At 44.7% G+C, this 20,429-nt stretch overlaps 1 protein-coding gene across 3 annotated transcripts in view; it reads left to right on the top strand.

Moving 5' to 3' along the window:
- CTNNA3 (catenin alpha 3) overlaps positions 1 to 18,436 on the top strand; it is a 426,086-nt gene extending 407,650 nt beyond the window's left edge. For 2 of the 3 annotated variants that reach the window (XM_041427252.1, XM_041427251.1), the window contains exons 17-18: positions 2,825 to 2,959; positions 16,111 to 18,436. In XM_041427252.1, the coding sequence (XP_041283186.1) occupies positions 2,825 to 2,959; positions 16,111 to 16,398 (423 nt within the window). In that variant the 3' untranslated portion in view covers positions 16,399 to 18,436. The remainder of the gene's footprint in view (positions 1 to 2,824; positions 2,960 to 16,110) is intronic. The other variant, XM_041427254.1, reaches the window with a different exon arrangement.
- The last annotated feature ends 1,993 nt before the right edge of the window (positions 18,437 to 20,429 follow it).

Raw genomic sequence — 20,429 nt, 5'->3', positions numbered from 1 at the left:
GGTAAAATACCACTGCATCTTTGGGATGCAGGCCAGTTCTGATGCTGCTCTTACAGAAAGCCCTTGTTAGCAACAGCTGCTGCCCGTGGGGTGTGTGAGGAAAAACCTCTCAGAATCTGATGGGCTCTCCAGTCAGGAATGTGCAGCAGTAAACTGGTAACCATCATACCTGTGGGATGGTGAAACTCAGAATGTATTGATTGTCCTTCTGTTGCAGCCTGGAGTTTGGTTTTGCTGCTGAGCAAGTGCTGCTTGTACCAGCTGCCTCTGAGCAATAGGTAGATGATTCCTTCTGCAGTGTCCCCCCTGCAGAACATTTGTTCCTAACATCTGTTGATGGCTGATCTGACGTGCTACAAGGCATGAGGTTTAGTTTCCTGGCTGGCCCGACCCTCTGCTGCGGTGCTGTGGCCAGAGCTCAGGCACGGATGTGCTGGTCCCTGCTGCTACCAGGAGGTGTCACTGGGTATTGACACAGCTCGGGAGAGCGTGGCCTGACTTCCATGGCGCTCCCAGCCTCTAGCAGCCATGCCAGAATTTACATAACCAAAAATATTTTTGATCCACTTGACATGGGAAATAATCCTTGATACTTTTAATTTGTTTGTCCAGTAATTTCTTTTACTTAGGTAAAATTTTAATGTAATCATTCTGTAACACAGATTTCTGCAATTGAGCAACCCCGTGTTCAAAACCATTTCCTTTGTTTTGTGCTCCTGGGAGTCACTTTGAATGGCCCCTGGGGTCTGTAATGGAGGAAGAATAGCAGGATTCAGAACAATCTTCCTTCTTCCATCTGGGCCTTGGCTGGGGCAGTGCAGGGCAAGGGTGCACTGTGTCTACTTGGGTAGTGCAGCTGTGGATATGCCACAGCCTTGTACAGTTGCATAATTATATTTCAGGAGAATTTTCTTATCCAATGCCCTGCATTTTCTTTTCTGAATGCTTCCAACACTGAAAATGTTTCCACAGAACCTCATGGTCTTGTTTTTGAGTGCAGTTTCCTGGCCTTTGATGTGTGTCATCTGTAGCATTCCTAAAATGGTACACATTTCTTCTGCATTGCTGAGGAAGGGAGACAGTACCTGTGAGTAGCCTGACACTATAATATACAAGAGTACTATATAATAATCATTCCTGTCTCTGAACTTCTGAAATTGGTATTGTCACTGTTTGAAGTGGATACTGGCACCCTAAACTCCTTTCTCTTGATTTTTTCTGGCCAGAGGGATAAAATCAAAGTGTAACTAAGGAAAGAAAAAAACAGAGGAGGAAGAATGTCATTCCAGGAATACACACCATCTTGGTATAATGAGTTGTGATGTTCTAAGGGATTGTATTGTACTTTACTTGAAGTATATTTTTTTATTAATTAAATTAAATAAACTGGGTATTCCAGCTTTCTAAACACAGAGATACTATTATATAAATACTGATTTGGGCAGTCCTTAATGCAGTGCTTTAGAAGGGGAAAAAACCCCCATATTTTAGGGCAGTTTTCCATCACACAGAAAGAGAACATGTCAAGGAAATGTTCTGGTTTTGTTGTAAACTGTGCCCAAATACAGGAAACAATAATGGATGTAGCAGAATGTGAGGTAAGGACTGATGTTAAGTCATATTAATGAATTTAACATTGTACACTCTGACCTTCCTTTACTGTTACCTTTTGCTAAGTCTAAAACATAAACTTGCTGTTATTGCATATCCATGAAGAACAGCATTGTCACACCAGCCCTTTGAACATGTACTATTGCTTCAGCAAAGCCAGGAGCTGAAATACTTTTGGAGTTAAGTAGAATTGGTGCTTTTTTTTGGCTCCTGGTGGGTTTTGGATTTAAATCCACTGACCACAGTTCAATAAAACCACAGGTGATTGTTGACAGTGTGCAGTTGGTGGGGATGTATCTTTGCTTTTCCAGCATGCAAAGCTGAACAGAGTTTCTTGTCAAAAGGAAGGGGCTGTATTTATCATCTGTGTACCACAGCCAGGCTAACACCATGTCTGCAAACCTGCAGGGATCTCATGCTTTTTTATCACTCTTACTCTTTCCAGCTGTGGGAGCAGTACAGGGGCTCACCATTCACCTTAAGATCCCTTTATTCTGCCAGAGCAATGAGAATCAGCCTTAGAAAAAATTCATACCCAGCCTTTCATGGCTGGCCTGGTACCCACAGAGCAACATTGCACTCCAAGTACTCCACGTGTTTTGGGAAAAAAAATAGGTTACAGCAATCCTATTTTTATTTCTATAATATCTGTATTGTTAAAAATATTGACTATTTTTATTGTGACTTTTCCATAAGACATTCTAATTTTGCTGTTCCCACAGCTAGAGAAGACCTGCAGACTGAGTTCAATACAGTCTGGATGGAACACAAAAAAACCCCATAGATCACATTACAAGCTAAAGCATAACTTATAGATGTTAATATGTCTCTGCATGTATGGTTACATAGCCCACAAAATCTGTTTGGATTGCCCTCATCACTGTTAACAGAGGTATTTTCTTAGAGATCATCTAAGGACTGGAAGCAATTACTCTATACACTAAAGATATGTTTAGAAATACTGCTAAGGCAAGCACAGCAGTGTTAAATGCAGAGTGCATATGGGGAATCTTAGGCTTCATCTGAGCTTCCAACTATGGTATTAAAAAGCTTCCCAAGGGGAATGAACTTTGCAGCCTGATCAAACTGCAGTGAAAAGCAAGGCTCTAGCAGTCTGCAACTGGAATACTCCTCAGTGAAGTTTCAACGTCATTCCTGAGACATCCTTTTGAATCAGCAGTTACTGAAGTGTTTTATTTATTGTTCTTTTCAGTGCCCAGACCAGTCCTGCAAACAGGATTTACTAGCTTACCTAGAACAGATCAAACTGTACTCCCACCAGCTCAAGATCTGCAGCCAGGTTAAAGCAGAAATCCAGAATCTCGGTGGAGAGCTCATCATGTCTGCGGTAAGTAGAAAAGAAAAGTGGCATCAAGTACTCTGTTGGTCAGACTAGGTGTTACATTTGAGTTGGGCTTTCTTGTGCTTGCAGCATGTTCCACTGTCACTCCAAATCCTATTTTCTTTTCTAATACCCTCTTAACAGCGAGAATCTACAGCAGTGACACATAGGACTTCTGGCTTTAAAGGAATAACAATCACCTTTTCTTTTTAAATTCTCACAGCACATTATCACTGTTATTCTGAAGTAGTTTGGTTTGCAGAACTGTAAGGTGCATTAGCTTACACATGTGGAATATGCTCATGTGTGTGTCTAAACACAATAAAAACAGTCCAGGGGTGGAGTTCCAGGCCAGAAAAAAATGCTGCAAGACATTCTACAGGTCTACGAAATAAATAACAGGAAGAGCAAGGTGACTTGATTCCTGAGTGAATTTATTGATTTTGCTTGAACTTGCTTTAAGAGTTATTAGCTCCTTTACAGCCAAGTATCATTAGCCATGGAAAAGACATTTTGTGCTTTTATGGAACTTTTATGCACTTGGCCTCAGCACAGCCATCTATAAAATGCCTCCACATTCCCATGTTCTGTGACGTGTTTCTACCTGGAGCACATAGGATTGTGATTTCAAGCTGTAAATCTGCCAAATGGCACCAAAACCAGGTAAGACACTGGGCACATTCCTACCCTTTACATACTTTGCACTATTTTCAAAGGAACTTCCACTCACATAGTTCAGAATGCTTGCTCTCTGTTATCGCTCTCTCCCCAGCTGTTCCTGTCTGTGTCTGTACCTGTCCCTGGCTATCTGTGTTCATCTGTCTCTGGGTATCCTGATCTGTATCAATCTGTACCTATTTACACCCAGTGACACCAGTCTCTGTGTCCCTCCATCTGTCTGTTCCTGTCTGTATTAATCTCTACCTGTCTCTGTCTTTATCCACCTATACCTGTCTCAGGTTACGCATCTCTGTCTATCCCTCTCTGTACCTACCCCTGCCTATCCACACACCTGCTCTATCTGTCTATCCCTACCTACAGCTCTCTGCATTTATCTGTACCTGTCTATACTTATCTCTGCCTATCTGTACCTATACCTGTCTGTACTTATGTCTGTATGTCTGTCAAACCATACCTATCTCTGCCTATCTGTACCTATACCTGTCTGTACTTATGTCTGTATGTCTGTCAAACCATACCTATCTCTGCCTGTCTGTACCTGCTGATACTTACCTGTGCCTTGCATACCTCTCAGTGCCTTTCTATACCTGGCAGTATTTAGCTCTGCCTGTCTTAACCTATCTCTGCCTCTATGTATCTATATCTATCTACACCTCTCTATATATACACCTCTACCTATGTATGTATCACTAGTCATCTATGCATGTCTCTATCCATCTATAATTACTCCACCTATCAGTACTTGTCACTCTCTGTCTTTATATAGATCTCCCTCTCTGTACCTGTCAATATCTGACAAAATCTCTGTCAAAGATCTGTCTCCAGCACTGCCAATATCTCTATCAGAACCCATCAGAATACAGGAGAATTTGCCAAAATGTGTCAGAATCTGCCAAAATCTAACAGAATCAGCTAAAATCTTAGAGAATCTGTCAGGGTCTAACAGAATCTGTGAGGATCTATCTGTACCTGTCTCTACCTGTCAGTGTCTGTGTGTACCTGTCACTACCTCTCCCTGTCAAAAACGTCTTTTATCTAGATAGTCAATATCTACCTCTGCTTGACAAAATCTGTCAGCACCTCTCTCTGTCTGTCCATATCTGTCAGCCTGTCTCTCTACCTGTCCATGTCTGTCTGTACCCACACCTCTCTCTAGAGCTGCCTCTACCTGTGTCAACCTCTCTGTCTCCATCTCTCTCCGTGTGCCTGTCTAGCACTGTCTCTACCCATCAATATCTGTACATACCTATTTCTGTCTCTAGGCCTGCCTACCCTATTTATCCCCTGTCACTAAAACTATTATTACATTTTATGTGGTTTATAAATAATCGGAAATTAGCCTTTGTTGCTGAGGTGAGATTTGAAACATTCATTTCTATAGGATACTTGTGCTGGCTAATTTAAGTGGTAATTTAGACACCACGTTTGAACCTCTGGAACATACAGTTACATAATTTTAATTGAAAGCATACTTTCTGAAGCCAATGCTTGTTTTCACTGGGGCTGCACATTAACAAAGTTTCTCTTCCTTACCTTTTTCTTTTCACAAGCAGTTCTGTGACCACTGTGGGTTACAGTAAAGCCAAATGTTGGAACCAAGTTTGGTTCTTGCTATTTCTGCCTCCTGCTGTAGAATCCTCACATTGTTTTCTTTACCTTTTTTGTTGCGTCACTCCAGTCAACAGTGCATAATCTGTCTGGTGCAAAAATTTTAAGTTCTAAAAATGAAACCCCAAATTTAGTATCATTGATAATTCCAAAGAGCTGACTATAGATCCTAACCCTGCTTCGAGGAAGGAGGGTGAGAACTTGTCCTGTGTGCATCCAGAAACTTGAGAAAGCCAACTGTGTGTTTGTAGCAGTGGGGAGCAAGGCGACCCCTTATGCAGCTGAAGGAGATCCCTTTATTGCAGAGATCGGCCCCTTTTTGTACCTTTAGTTTTAACCTGACACAACTGAAACCAACCCGACACTTAACAGAAGAACTGCACCTATTGGCTGGCTCAGCTGCCATGCTGCTGCCCACGCGTGCTGCCATCCAATCAGCTTCCTGCTCGTACTCTGCCCACGCATCCCGCCATCCAATCAGCTTCGTGCTCCTACTCTGCCCACGCGTCCTACCGTCCAATCAGCTTCTTGCTCGTACTCTGCCCACGCATGCTGCCATCCAATCAGCTTCTTGTTCATACTCTGCCCACGCATCCTGCCATCCAATCAGCTTCCTGCTCCTACTCTGCCCACGCTTCCTACCGTCCAATCAGCTTCCTGCTCATGCGCTGCTGCAGCCAATCACATCTTGCTCCCCGCTGCCCGGCGCGGCCTGCGGTGTGCGCTGTCCTGGCGCCATGCTGGGCGCGGGCTGGAGCCCTGCGGTCATTACGGCCCCCGGGCTGCTCCCTGCTGGGCCGGCACACAGGCACGCAGGGGCCTCCTTTGGGAGTCACTGGAAATGAAGAACGTGCTTAGAGGCCTGAATGGTTCTGGGGGTGTTCTGTGAAAGCAAGGTCAGATGCTGCAAGGTTGCTGCTCTCTTAAATAATCTTAGAAAATGCTCCAACAAGGACTGCGTTCATTTTTTTTTAAAAATACGGGTGCTACATAGAAAAGAGTCAAATTGCCAGCCAGTGCCAAGAGACCTGTGCTCTCACCCCAGGCCTTTTAAAGACAGTGGAGACACGGCTGGTGGCAGTGGCTATGAACAATTTCTAGAAAGTTGAAAAAAGTCTCCCTGGTCTCTGTCTTAGGAAGGGGAGGCCATTCATGACTGACTGTGCTCACCTGCCCCCGTGCAATTAAAAGTGTGGTTTTCTGAAACTGCAGCACAACCAACCAGTGATGGCCTTTTGTATTAATTTAACTCTTTATGTTTTAATTGCTTCAGTTTTAGAAGAACAGTGGGATTTATGTTGTACAGATCAATTGCTTGGTCGAGAGGGAGAGCAATGGACTAGTGGTATAAATTGGCTGGTTATTGAATTGCTTTTCTTAAAAGCTGGAGCAAGTTCCAGTTTTGAAAGTGCATGTGGGGGCATTAGAAATTGATCACGTTCTTGAGTTAGCTGGCCTTTAAAGAAGTGACAAACACAAGTTCTGTGTGAGACAGCAGAGGGGTGCTTCTCCTCCTTCCCACCTTCTCCTTCCCCAGAAAATAATATTAGAACTCCATTAGAAAATACAGGAATCAGAACTGTAGCTGGAATAGGATTGTATTTTATATTCTCCCCAGTCCTGATCTTGTCTGAATAAGAATCAGAAAAGGAGATGGCAAGCCCTTGCAGATAGTAAAGGTTTTATTGTGTATTAAGTAAAAAACTTGTGAGTCTCCAAATACCTGAAACTGAATCCATCCTCTGATTAGTGAACATCTGCTACAGGGAAAGAAATCTACCAGAAAGGGCATTAGGAAATAATCATACTCACAGGTTTCTCCGTTGAGGGCTCCCCGCTGCATCCGTGTAGGTGTGTGCAGGAATGTCCTCCCCGGTCCTCTGGCTGGCACTGGCTCCTCAGAGTCCCTCCCTCATCTCCCACCTCCTTCAGGAGCTGGGACAGGCATCTGGCAGCACAAAAGCTGAGGGGGGAAGCTCCTCTCCTGTGAGAAATGACACATTTCCACGTTCAAATGGGTCAGTACCAACTTCCACAGTGACAAATCCACTTTGAGTACCAGCTGGTGGAATGCACACATAAAAGCACTGTTTTGAGATGGCTCTTACATTCACCCCACACCTGCCTTCTCCAGCCATTAGAACTGGTGCACAAGGATGTTGTGTTTAAATCACCTTCAAGGAAAATTTCTTCTCACAAGAGTAGTGGTTCATTAAAAAAATAACCCAAACCAGCCTCTCTTGAAGGCTAAGGACCAACTGAGAGGAAGAGAGGGATTTGCAGACCTGCAAAAGAAAGAACTGTCTTGAAACAGAACAGCCACAGTTGCTGTCTTAGCAGCTCTGGATGATGCTGTGGTGGAGCAAGGAGCCCTAAACCAGAGGAGCCCTAAGCTGGTGCTCCAGGTGGACCTTGGACCAGGTGGCAGTGCCATGGCACGAGGGCAGCTGTGTCTCAGTCAGCAGCAAACTCTGTTCTCACCTGCATGGTGATCTGCACTGGAGGAGGTGCTGCTGGCTGCAAGCATGGAGTGACAACAAAGAGCATTATGCATATGAAAAACTGTTGGAAGCCATAAACACAGCTCAGGCCTCTCTGGCTGTTTTTGATCTGTGTGCCCTGTGCCCGTGTCTGCCCTGCAGCAGTGCTCAGCCCCCCTGCCCTGGGCGGGTTTCTTACCTACAGTTCATACCTGGCTGTAGTATCAGTGGAGGTTAATTAGTCCACTTTCCCTGGGGCAGCTGGGATGCTTTGTGGACTTCCCAGCTGGCAGATATTCTCACTGTTCTCCTTGTTTTGTGGCTTTTGGACTTCAGGCTACACATGTTTGTAGTCTGCCTTTCTCACTGTCCATTCCCAAGCTCCAGTACTTTCTTTCTAGTCAGCCACTGATTATGGAGGTTAGAGGGGGTGCTGTACAGAAAAAGAGAGGAAGAGATGTGGATGATCACCTTCTCGGTCTCCATTCATTGCAGTTTTGTTATTTTCATTCATTAAAAATTCCTTGTTCACTATTTAGTCTTTCATAGGCCCACCTAATATTGTGAGTACTTGCATTGCCAGGTTCTAAGCTGCACAATTCCAAATGGTGAGGATTCATTAAGTCTTCATTAGGAGTGATTAAATAGGAAATGGACATTTCCTTCTATTAATTAAACTGGTGCCTCTTCAGGCACAAAATAATGGGGTAACATTTGCAGTATGCAGATTGACAGTAATTGCCTTCATTCATGCAGATAAGCTGATACTTCACTTACAAGCACTGAACAGCAATAGGCTTGCACCTTACCTTGCCAGTTTGCTCTTTTGCCAACAATGGCTTTAACTAGAGAGAATTCTATCACAAGGCAGAAAATTAAAATATCTTACATATTAATATTGTGTTCCATTACTTTTGTCAGGCAATTCTGTTTTGTGCTGTTTACAGTCATGTTTATGTTTCATTTTATATTGTACTTGGCAAGAGAGGTAAAGCTTTTTGGCCTTAAAAAGGAAGGGTCTGGAAGAGCAAACTCTCAAGAGTCCCAGTATCCCAGAATTTGCCTATTGGAACAGAAGCTTCCCCCCCACCCCAGGCTGGCTAAGCTTACCTGTGCACTAAGGGCTCTTTCCCTTTGCTGTTCCTGCAAATGTCTCATTTGTCTTCAGCTCTTCCCGCTGGTATCTCAGGAGCCAGACTTAAACACTGACGTCAGGTTGCTTTTGTGCCAAGCAGAGGTGCTTTAATGTGTGTCTAACTTCATGCTCCGAGGCTGGACTGAAATATCCGTTTCCCTTCCTGGATTCCTGGGCCTGTTAAATCACAAGTTTCCAGCATGACACTGCAATGAACGTGTTCCAGCTTTGAGGGCTGAACCACAGGTGAAAACACAGAGGCAAAGCTGTAAGCCAGAAGTTAGAAAAATGCAGGGGAAGAGTCTCTGCCCCCAGGCCTTTGGCTGACACAATCCCGATGCCTGGATATCCACAGCCCAGGAAAAGGCTGTCCTGGCCAGCGTGCACTGCCATGGCAGCTGGCACACGGCCCCACGCCTTCGCCACCGCAAGGGGTTCAGCTGCTGCTGGAGAGGAGCTGCCCCTTCAGCAGGGCGGGAGATGGCAGCAGGGCATTTCTGCTCCTTTTAGGGTCTACCTGTGTTTTCCTCTGGGAGAGAAGTGAGCTGGGCAGAACAGCCTTGCTGTGGCCTTGGATGGAAGGAACAAATCGCACTGGAATCGCACTGGAACAGGGGCTGCCCTGACAGCCCACCTGAGTCACTGCAGTACCTGGCTCGTTCCTCTGCCTTCGGTGCCGCTGTCCCGCTCTCAGTGCACTGTGACTTCAGTGGAACAGCGTCCCTTTGCCCTTCACATCCACAGTGACACAGCTGTGCCCCCAAGCTCTGTGCTCAGCCACCTTGCTTCTCCTGGCTGGTGTTTCTCCTTGGCACTTGTTGAGAACTCTTAGTTCAGCCTGTTTGAGTGGATGGGGAAGGTTACTTGTAGGGCTGCACAGCATGCACGAAATGACTTATTTCAGTATTTGACTGTGAAAATACTGAACTGCTCAATTTCTAAAAGCTGACATTAACCCCCAAGAGCTGACACAAGTTTTCTTCTGCTGAGAGTTGACAGAAATATTTCACTCTGTTTTTTTTTTTTTATTTTTTTTTTTTTTAAATTTAGTAACACTATACCTTTCTAGCTTTTACCTAGTGTACGCTGATAGGTGTGTGGATATAGAAATCCTGGCCTTTGGAAGCAAAGCAAGGGATAGATTTTCCTCTCAGTCACTTACACAGAGCTCAGTTACTACTGCATTCTAAACTGCATCTACTGAGAAAAACTAATTTAAAGGAGCAGGAAATATTTCTGGTAATGTACACTAAAGGACAGCTAACTTTTCCTAGTAATAATTACTCTGGCAATTAGCAAAATCAGGATGTGTCCTATAGATCTTAGCCTCAGTGTATGTAAAATATTATTGCAACAAACACTCAATTTCTTCCTCAACAGTAAGGAAAGGATTTATATGAAGCCACTGTTCTTTTTCTCAAGGGCCTGTTTTTAAAAAAAATAGATTTCTAAAATCCTCTCTGGAAGTGAAAGCAGCAGTATTGGGGAGAGACTGAGCTATCCGCCTGGCTAAGCATCTGCTCCATTATGGTGTTGCACAGGAACAATTTTGCAGCCCTTAATGTAAGTTGTTTATCATTTAACTTGGACACAGGCCTGGCCTAATTGCAGAACTCAGTTTCAGTTCTTTGAATCCTGCTTAGCCTGAAGCAGACTCTGGTAATGGTTAGTTTTCAGTCCCTTAGATTCAATTTCCCCACCTGAAAAATGGGTAAAACATGGAACAGACTCCAGACACCCCTGCGGTGTTTAGAGCAATCACTGGATGGACACACAAACATAGATAACCAATGGAACAGCCAAGTTTCTAGGAAAACTCAGTTCCTTGGAAAGAAACTCAAGTAGTGAAAATGTTTTCCTTAGGCCACGTCCATGGGGATGAAACCTCTCCAGTATCCCAGAGTGAGAGCATGGCGAAGCAGAAATGAGCAAAACACTGAGGGAACAGTTCCCAGAGAAAAGAATCACAATGGCAAGGTTCCCTTTGGCTCATTTCCCACCTAAGCTGTACTGGAGTTGAATCTGTGACAGGTTCTGTGTCATCTGTCAGCTGCGTGAGCATACATGGCAGGTAACCAAGTGCTTCCAGTTCCAACTTTGCTGTGCCTTTCTTGGACACCTGTCTTCTGGTGCCACTGTTAGACCAAGATCTCCATTTCCACTAAAAAGAAATTAACACGACTTTGAGTGGGGAAAAAAGGGGAGGCTCAGAAAAGCAGGCAAGTAAGTGGTGTTAAAATCCTGGCCAAGGCCCAGTAAAAACTCCAGTGCCTTCAACAATGGAGATTTCACTCTTTTTGGATTGTTCTGCTACTTTTAATCTTAAGGGATAAATGACTATTTTATTTATAACCTTAGTGAAAGAACCATAAAATAATTCAAAACAGCAATTAGCTACACCTAGTGAAAAAGTAGGATTAAAATCAAAACCACAATATAGTAAGGACTCCTTACCTGAAATGCAGCAGTACTCAGACACTCACTGCTCTCCACAAAAATGTAGAACTCGCGTTACTTTCAGATGTAGCTGTCAAAGAAATAAAAATTCAGTCTTAGTCTCTTGGTGTAGTGTACCAAAGGAAATCTGCTTCTAGGAATTGACATAATGAACCTTGTGTTTCAATTAAAATAAATTTTTAATAACTGACTTTGTTTCCAAAAGAATTTTAAGTTCAGACTTCAAGCACTGATAAAAAAGTCTGTATTTGTGTTCAGTTCTCAGTTTCCACCTGTATGGAAAACCTACATCTGGGTGAACTGTAAATACGACTTGGGATACTCTAAACAGCCAACTAATACATCTGTTCTCAAACAGCAAAACCTTACAGTTCCCTGCAGAACTCCAAGAGCAGTCCAGGTGTCCCAGCTGGGGCTGCAGGCACTCCAGGTTACACAGAACACTTTGGGAGTGCTGTTCTGCAGGCCTGCACAGCTTTGTCCCCAAGGCACAAAGTGTCTGTCCCTGCCTTAAGAGGGACAGCACCTGCACATCACACCAGCAACGGGAGCAGGAGGGAGCCTGGCCTCTCTGCATGCCCTGCAGTAAGCAGAGCTGGTATTTCACTGCTGCACCACTTACAACTGCTGCTGACATGGGACAATGGAAGCATTTCTTAGTGCACTGAACAGAAAATATTTTGACAGCACAAGGGTTTCTTCAGTTTCTAAATCATGATTCTTTTTGTTATGGGCCCATATCAGTTATTGTAATGTTCAGCATTTCATAGCAATGGATTACCACTACTGCCAAGACATTAAATTACTTTACCAAAATGAGAAAAATACAGTGCATGTAAGCAAAATGAAAAAAAAAGTTTCAAAATTCAATTCTTGTCTAACCTTTCCCTTCAGCTTTGTTATTCAGAGGAGAGTTTGCTTTCTTCTCTCAGAAATTAGTACAGAGGAGAAATAAAAGTGGTGGAGAAGGGAGAGTGGATTTCAGCATGAGTGCTGCCAGCCTGATTTGGGGTGGGTTTTTTTTTACCCACCCCAAAACCACTGTCATCTGCTCTGTATCATGTGTGTTTCACCCCAGTGTGAAATTACAGTGGTCAGAATAATTCTGAATTCCTTTTGCAATGGCAGCCAAGTACTATTGCTCACAGGAGAGGTGAGGAGAGAAATGGCAAGGGATGTTTTTCCTAAAGCTTTTAATGAATTATTGTCTTAACTTACTCAGTCAGACCTGTAAAATCTGAAGGCTGGGATGTTGCATCTCCATGGAAAATGCTGAAAGAGCAAAAGTGAAGTTAGGCAAAAATAAAACCGGTTTTAGTTTGGGGTTGGTTGGTTTGTTTGTTTTACCCGTGAATCTTTATGTACCGCTTGCTGTGCGCTGAAGAGTTTGCAGCTACATCTCTCTAAGTGAAATGGACTTAAATGCTCAATGAATATTTTATCAGGCTTTCATTTATGCCAAGTTTCATTTCTTTAGTTTTCCTGGATATGAGACCTTGAAGAGCCTGCTGAATAACTGAGATAAAATCATCCATGTGAAGACATTCTTGAGTACATCGGTTTTATAGAACAGATTTCCACCAAACTGTACAGTCTTACTGGCATTGAGGTAGAAAAAAAAACTGCTCTCTAAAGCCAAAAAAAAGGAAGTGAAACGTATGGCCTGATTGTTGCCATCTGTAGTACACATCTAAGAACATCTAAAAGCTTCTCCAAAATTCTGAATGCAGTTAAAACCCCACCCCAACACAACCTTCCTCTTGAGAAGGCAAATGCGAGATGCATCAGAAAGGTGAAGGGATAGGTAGACAGAAGGACACAGCCAATGCTGTGGGCAGATGGCCTAAAGGGCAGCAGTAACTGAGTGTCCCTGCACCTCAGTGCCTGTTGTGACTCAGCCCAGCCCCAGGTAAGGCAGCAGAACCCCAGGTCAAACACCCTTGGTGGGCCCTAGGTCACTGCCTCGCAGCAGGGGACACTCAGAGCTGTTTCTCACAGCTTGGGGTCAGGGTACCCGCACGGCTCTTTGTGGCTCAGGGCGTCTTCTGCAGAGATTTAATGCCATGGCAGAGGATCAGTTCCTCTGGCGTGGCAAGGGGCAGGGGAATTCTGCCTCTTGGAACAGCTCTGCAGTTTGGCTTGGAGTCAGGCTTTGGCTCTTCAGCATTTAAAAGGCTGGAGGTGTCCAGCAGGACAGGTGTCCCCTCCCAGAGCCTGTGTCACACTGCGAGGCTGACGTGGCTGCTACTGGGTTTCAATTAGAGCCTCATCAAAACTAGGCACGCCTCAAGTGTTTTTGCTGCTTATAGTAGATACCTATGATTATAGTTTAGAAAAACAATAAAAATGCAGTTTCCTTGATCCCAGTGGTGGGGTGAAGGAGCCCTAGACTGTTCCACAGCCGATTTGAGGAAGAAGCAGCAGGGGGCAGGAGGAGGAGGAGGTAACTGTTCCATTTCCACCGGAGAGGAAAGGCCAGCTGAGTTCTACTGCTCACCTCAGCATTCTCCATGTTCCACACTACACACACTGAAGTCACAATAAAGAACAGCTGAAGTTTTGTAGCATCCTTCCTGGATGCTACCAGTTTCTTCAAGAAGCCTTTTCCCTGCCATGCACACAAGAATTTATTTCACTGGCCAACCTGCCACCCCTCCTCACATGCGTCTATCACCCAGCAACTTTAAAATGGTGGAGCAGTTACACACATTGCAGTCACGGGGAGACTTAAGGGAAGAAACTTCCTTTGAAGCCCATTATCATCTGCCACAAAACCAAAACCATCCTTTTCTTTGTCCCAGCAGCTTCATAGTGGTTTTACTATGCCAGTGCTGGAAAAGGGACTGTTAGGGTAGAGGGAAAAAAAAGTTATTCAAAACTTTCAAGAAGCTGTCAGGATTATGATGATGTCAGCTGTTCTAGATAGCAATAGATAATTGAAATTTTGTGTGTGCAGAGGTGTGTCTGTGTATAACCAGTCCTCAGGTTAGCATAAAAAAAGTTCCTATGAAGCTGTGTCTCCTCCTGCTCCAGAAAACACTGTGTGACAGTATGCAGCAGTGAGGTGTGGCCATGGCCTCTCTCCATCTGCCCCGAGCTAGGGCTGCCCTTCAGGGCAGCTTACCTGGAAAAGGGGTGCATGGCAGAGGTGTTGGGAGTGTGGGACAGGAATTCTGAGCAAAACCTTCCCCACAGCCTGCAGCTTTGGGAAATTGTTTGTTTCACATGTGTTAGATGTATAAAGAAGAGTTTGAAATTTGGGAGTCAGCATTGGGGGTGCACTGAAGTTAACATCAGAGTGGGTGACAGCAGCTGTGCTGCTGAGGGGCTGTGCAGCCCAGCTTCGTGATCAGTTCATACATGCCAGTCCCCAAACAAACACACCCTCCTAGAGGTGCCTGCACCAGGGGCACTCTGCCTCTGATGGCAGCAGTGCCCTGCAAACGCCACTGGCTGCTGGAGACTGGCAGCCCTTTCTAGAAAGTTCACGTGCTGCAGTACGGAATGAACTTTAGAGGTCATCTGGTAGATTTGACACCTTTTCTTGGGGAATTGAGATAATTTCACTCTGCCATCGTACATAAGTGTGCATTCAACCAGATATCCTAATTTTATTATTTTTCTTCGTTTCCAGAGAGCAGCAGTGTGTGTTGTATTAACTGGAAGATTTTTCTGCCAGTTCAGAGGTGTTTCCAAATTGCAACTAAATCCAGCCTCTTGGCTGAATTTTCTATTTCTGCCTTATTCGTATTTGTGTTAAACAATCAGAATGAAGACAAACAATACTAACGCACCTTTCTCACCTGATCAGTTTTTTTGATCTGGCAAAGGGAGAAGTCCTTGAACCTCTCCTAATAACCCCATTTGTAAATCTGTACCTTGCCCAAGGCTCTGGGGTCGGGCTGGATGGCAAAGGACAGGATCACTCTGCCGCTAAACCCACACACAGCCCTTCAGTGAACTGGCTTCAGTGCTTTTACACAAATGTTTCAGCAAAGGGGATGTTCAGAAGATGAAGTGTGAGGGCTCTCCCCTTTTGAAGAGTAATCCTACTGTTTCTCCATCCCAGCCATGGAAGCTTCTTCAGTGCTCCTGTTTCCTGTCCATGAGCAGTGACAGAAGACACCCCTCCTGTGGCACTGGTATGGCTGTGCTAGATGCTGGGGAAGGTGATGGGCTTTGTTTGTTCTGCATTCTGCCCTTGGGTGGCACTCTCCAAGCAGCTGGAGAGGCCACACAGTCACTGGGATTTCTGTGGGTTATCCCACTTTCAATATCCCATACAAATCTTGGCTGCTGAGAAGAGGTTCAGCAGCTTTGACAGAGCCAGAGCCAGACACTTCAGAGTATCTCAGCCCTGCTCCTGAGCACCTGTGGGAGCCTGGAATGGGACAGGAGCAGCTGGAGGCCTTACCTAGTGCTGAAACAAAGGAAGCAAGGGGTCACATTTTCACAGCTCTTCTTCAAGTTGGTTTCATTAGTAATTGCATCAGTAGTAATTGCAATAGGACCCTGCAGACAAGCATCAAGAATTCCTGTTAAAGAAAAAAACCAATTAGAATTAGCTTCCAAAGCATTTATATATTCCACCAGCATGAATTTCCATACATCACAATAAATCTGAGCAGCAGAGCATGAGCACAGTGATCAAACACACAAAAGGAAAATGTGGGAATTATGGTTTAGTCTCTGGTAGTCTTGCTTTTAAACTGGTGTTTATTCCTGTGCCTACTGTGGTTAAAAGCACTTCTGTGGTTAAAAGACTTCTAGGCTGGTGTTTCTGTTTCCTATTGCAGCTGGACAGCGTCACTTCACTAATTCAGGCTGCCAAAAACTTAATGAATTCTGTGGTGCAGACAGTGAAGATGTCCTATATTGCATCCACAAAGATCATCAAGATTCAGAGTCCTAATGGCCCACGACATCCAGTTGTGATGTGGAGAATGAAGGCTCCAGAGAAGAAGCCCCTGATTAAAAGAGAGAAGCCAGAAGAAATCTATGCTGCTGTCAGAAAAGGTTCTGCAAAGAAGAGAATCCATCCTGTGCAAGTCATGAGTGAATTCAGAGGCAGAGAAATAGTCTAATATTTTGCCACTATGTTTTCTTACCTCGAATTTCCCATGATATTTCATCTTTTCCCCTACTTACTTAATAATTATATATGTCAATATTTTGCTCTAAATCTGTAAGATAACACTTGCTTAAATTATTTGAAAGTGCTCTTGGATTAGTTAGAAGCACACAGTTGAAAATAATACAGATTCCCCTGCAGTGGCAAGCTCAGGTGTCTCTGCACGGCTGGGCCCATGCTGCAGTGGGGAGGGGGCAATGTGCCAGGTGCCCAAAGCCTCAGTCACCAGGCCTCAGGAGCCCCCCCAGCAGGGGACAGAGTGGCCCCACTGCAGTGGGTCTGTGGTGTGACACACAGGGTTCCTAACTGGGCCAGGTCCCCCATGGGCATCATCACCCCGTGACCAGGTCGGCTGAGCCCAGACTCTGGGCCCTAAAGCTGGTTCCAGACTGCAGCATCCAAAGACTTGTCTGTGGCCAAGACCACGCCTTGGAAATGTAAGCTTGAAAATGTTTGATGAAACACACAAAGTGTTGGAACAACATGGATGTAATCATGTAGTAAAGAAAGCACTGCAAGCAGCAGGGGTGACAGCTCTTCAGAAGGCCTTTGGAAACATGAACAGGAATCTGTGTTCTGCTCCCTGCTCTCTCCTGTGAGCCCCAATAAATCTGCTGGCTGTTGTATTTGGCAGTTCAGATAAATCAGACATTAACAATAATAAACTTTACTAATTGCTGCACGAAAGAAGATAAATAATTATTCTGAGACAAGTATGTGAAATACACATATCTTGAATCTTTGGAATGGGGAGACTTTTCCAAAGCAAATGCAGGGAATGGCTTTACTTCTGACAGACTTTGTAAATGCAGAACTCTGCTGGTGAGTGCTGAATGGCTGCACTCCAAGTGTGTCATGAAGGTAAATCCTGCTAGTCCAGATGTCTCCAATGTACTTAAGAAAAACTAGGTTTTTAAAATACTTTTGAATCTGAAATCCACTTGGATTATTTTTTTTAGAAGGATCTAACTTGCCTTTTTGCCATGTCATGAATTCTTCCCAGACTACATTTGTTACTCAAGATGTCTTTGCTTAGCCATTCTGTAGATCCTTTGGCGTGGCCTTCTACATTTGCTAAGGTGGAAGGGCTTCCTCAAAAGCCAGAGCTTCCTGTGTGTCACTGACTGTCATTATGGGATGGCTCCACATTCTGGGCCTCTGCTCCAGGTCCTTTATTATCATACTTGCACAGCAGTGCCTGACCTAGCCCAGTGTGGGCAGCAGGAATAACCCCAAACTGTGCCTTTCCTCTTGGGGCTGCTGTGTTTGCAAGCTCAGGACACTGAGGCAGGGCAATTTCTGGGCGGCTGGTTATAAAACCCTGTGAAACTACAGTGCTCATGAATTAAAAATTCTACAGATCATTCTTCCACCTTGCCTAACCTTGCAATCAGTTAAATGGAACAGAAGGAGGAGTTTGGAAGAAAATCACCTTTTTCCAACTCCCGTTCTCTCCAGCATGTTTGCAGCAAGATGTCAATAATGTCTCCTGCCTTTGCTGCTCCTCCCAGGGCTCCAGAGGCAGCAGGTAAGCTGACACAGCCTTGTGAGCTGCTCTGGGGGTATGACTGTCCTGAAACCCTCCTGTCTCCAGGTTACACCTTTGATCCTGGTCACCTTGATGTCAAGCATTTGTAATAATGCCTTGGTACCACGTTATTAATAAAAAAGCACGTACACCCCTGAGAAGCTGTCGTCAATGTTGTGGGATTTTTTCAGTGTGTTTGAAGTTCAAGACCTGCCAGGTGTGCTCACAGAAGCACCAGCCTTCCTTCCAGCACACTGTGTGTGCTCCATTAGCTGCTCTGCAGGAGAGTTTTCCAGCACCAGTATCACTAAAGCACATTTTACTGCTTCATTTCAGGCTCCTTCCTGCACTGCCAGTCCGTGCTCCTTCCCTGGCCATGCTCAGTAGCCAGTTTGATTTCAACACAGCAACTTATTACATAAAAAACACCCTCTAAATGAACAAGGAATTTAAAACCCCACTGCAGGCTGTTGAGAAGAGCCAAAAGAGCAATAATCAAATCTTGACTAAATTATCTTGGGTCAAATTCAATCCCAAGTGAAAGAGTATTCCTGGCTAAGGAGGCAGAGGGTAAGAAGTCCTGGAGCTGTAAAACGCCAGCTCATCATCCTTCAGCCAGTCTGGGAAGCAGGGTACACCACTTCCCTGCCACAAGGGAGAATTCTGAAGGAGGATTAACTGCTCAGTGTTTCTCCTAGCAGCTCCTCATTCTTCCTGTGATCTCCTTATTCCCTGCTAGCCCAGCTTTCAGAGCATAACTTCTCCCCAGTTTCTGCCTGCCCCTCACCAGCACCTCCCCTCACACTGTGCCCTCAGCCTGGCAGAGCTGCAGCTTTCCCCCCTCAGCAGCTGGGATTATTTCATTAGCCTGCCTTGGCCTCTCCCCATGACCACATCGTGGAGCAAAGTGTGATGGATGACTGAAGGCAATTTTGTATTAAAAATTTTCTTTAGAGCACTAGAAAGTGAAGTCCCATTGCTGAAGCCCATTAGTTTGAGAGGACAGGTCTGCATCATTTCCACGAATCCCAAAGCTGTTGAGGTTGGATTTTTTTTGTTTGCCTTTTTTAAAATTCTTTTTAAAATAAACAACCAATGTGCTTTTTCTCCCAGCATAGCCTGGTACCACTAGGGAAGCTCTATAGCTGCATCTCTACTAAAGAACACAACTAAGCAGCTTGACATCGGGCCAGGCACGGTGTTTTAAAAGTCCTGCAGTGATTTCTGAAAGGCTTGTGTCCTTTATTCTCTGTGAGTCTGCAGCTGGAGTATTTGAGAAAAGTATGCTGCTTAGAAAGTTCTTTCATGAGCCTTTAAAAGTTTTCTTTCTGACAACAACAACAAAAAAAGTCTCTATCAGCAGTAGATAATAAAATTCTATGTAAAACCTGTTTTTGTTTCCAGATATTGCTTATCCCTTGTGTGTTGCTCCCAGCTGAACACTGGGAACTTGACAGTATGTTAGGCTCAGGAAATGAGATAAATAAACCCCTGTGCCTCAGCTGTGGCTGCAGCCAGGGGTGGTGCCTGTTCCTGCATCCCAGCCCTGCATCCCAGCAGCCTGGACAGCAGCTCTCGGACCCCCGAGGACCCTCCCCAGCCCTCTGCTGGGCTCCCACCTCCTGTCCTCCCCACAGAATCCTCTGCATCCCACAGCCCTGCCTGGAACACCGAGGGAGCTCTGCCAGGGTACCGCAGGTAATGAACCCCTAATGCCCCTGGGGGCTGGGAGGAGAGCAAAAACACTCATCTGATATTGTCCAGCAGAGGCAATGTAGCATATGAGTAGAGTAATTAAATAATAATTAAAGATCAAGCAGATCGCTCTCTCTCTCCCCAAGGTGATCAGTGGGCTTGGTTTTTGCACAACTGCTTCTTAAAGGCAAGAAAATGCACAGGCAGTGTTAATTAAAAAGCCATGGATTTTGTGTTGTGCGCTGGAAGCCGTGTTGCTGCACTGAAAAATACTGCCTTTCAAATAATGACCCACAACTCACTGCAAACTTGCTTGGCATAAAGAAAAAATATATCCAAAGCAGAAATGGCAAACAAACCATGAAAATACTTTAAAGCTCCTGATGTCTCTCATCAACAGGAGGAATGTGCTGCTGTGGTCCAAGGAACTGGAAGCTGAGCAACTAATTTTTGGCTCCAGCCTAAAAGCAGTAGTTAAGATGAAAGTTTGCACTGCAAGAGGTGGATGTAACAGTTCTAAGGAGGTTTTTACTGGATAGGAAATATTCACATTATACTTCCTGATGGTGAAAATGACTGTGTTAAGGCAGGCTGGAGACCACAGAGATGCCCTGTGCAGGATGATGTTTCCTCTCTACTCTCAAATCTTTATCAGCTTGGTCATTTTAGAGCCATTGGCTTTTCTGCTGCAGTTTCCAGTTTCCTCCATAGAAGGCAGCATGTGACTCAAGCAGCTGCCAAGACCCCACAGCTCAGGATCT

Source organism: Onychostruthus taczanowskii, unplaced genomic scaffold (assembly GCF_017590055.1).
Source record: "Onychostruthus taczanowskii isolate IOZ18803 unplaced genomic scaffold, ASM1759005v1 scaffold98, whole genome shotgun sequence".
Classification (NCBI taxonomy): domain Eukaryota; kingdom Metazoa; phylum Chordata; class Aves; order Passeriformes; family Passeridae; genus Onychostruthus; species Onychostruthus taczanowskii.
Note: the sequence above shows the minus strand (reverse complement) of the source record. Positions and strands in the feature narration are given on the sequence as shown.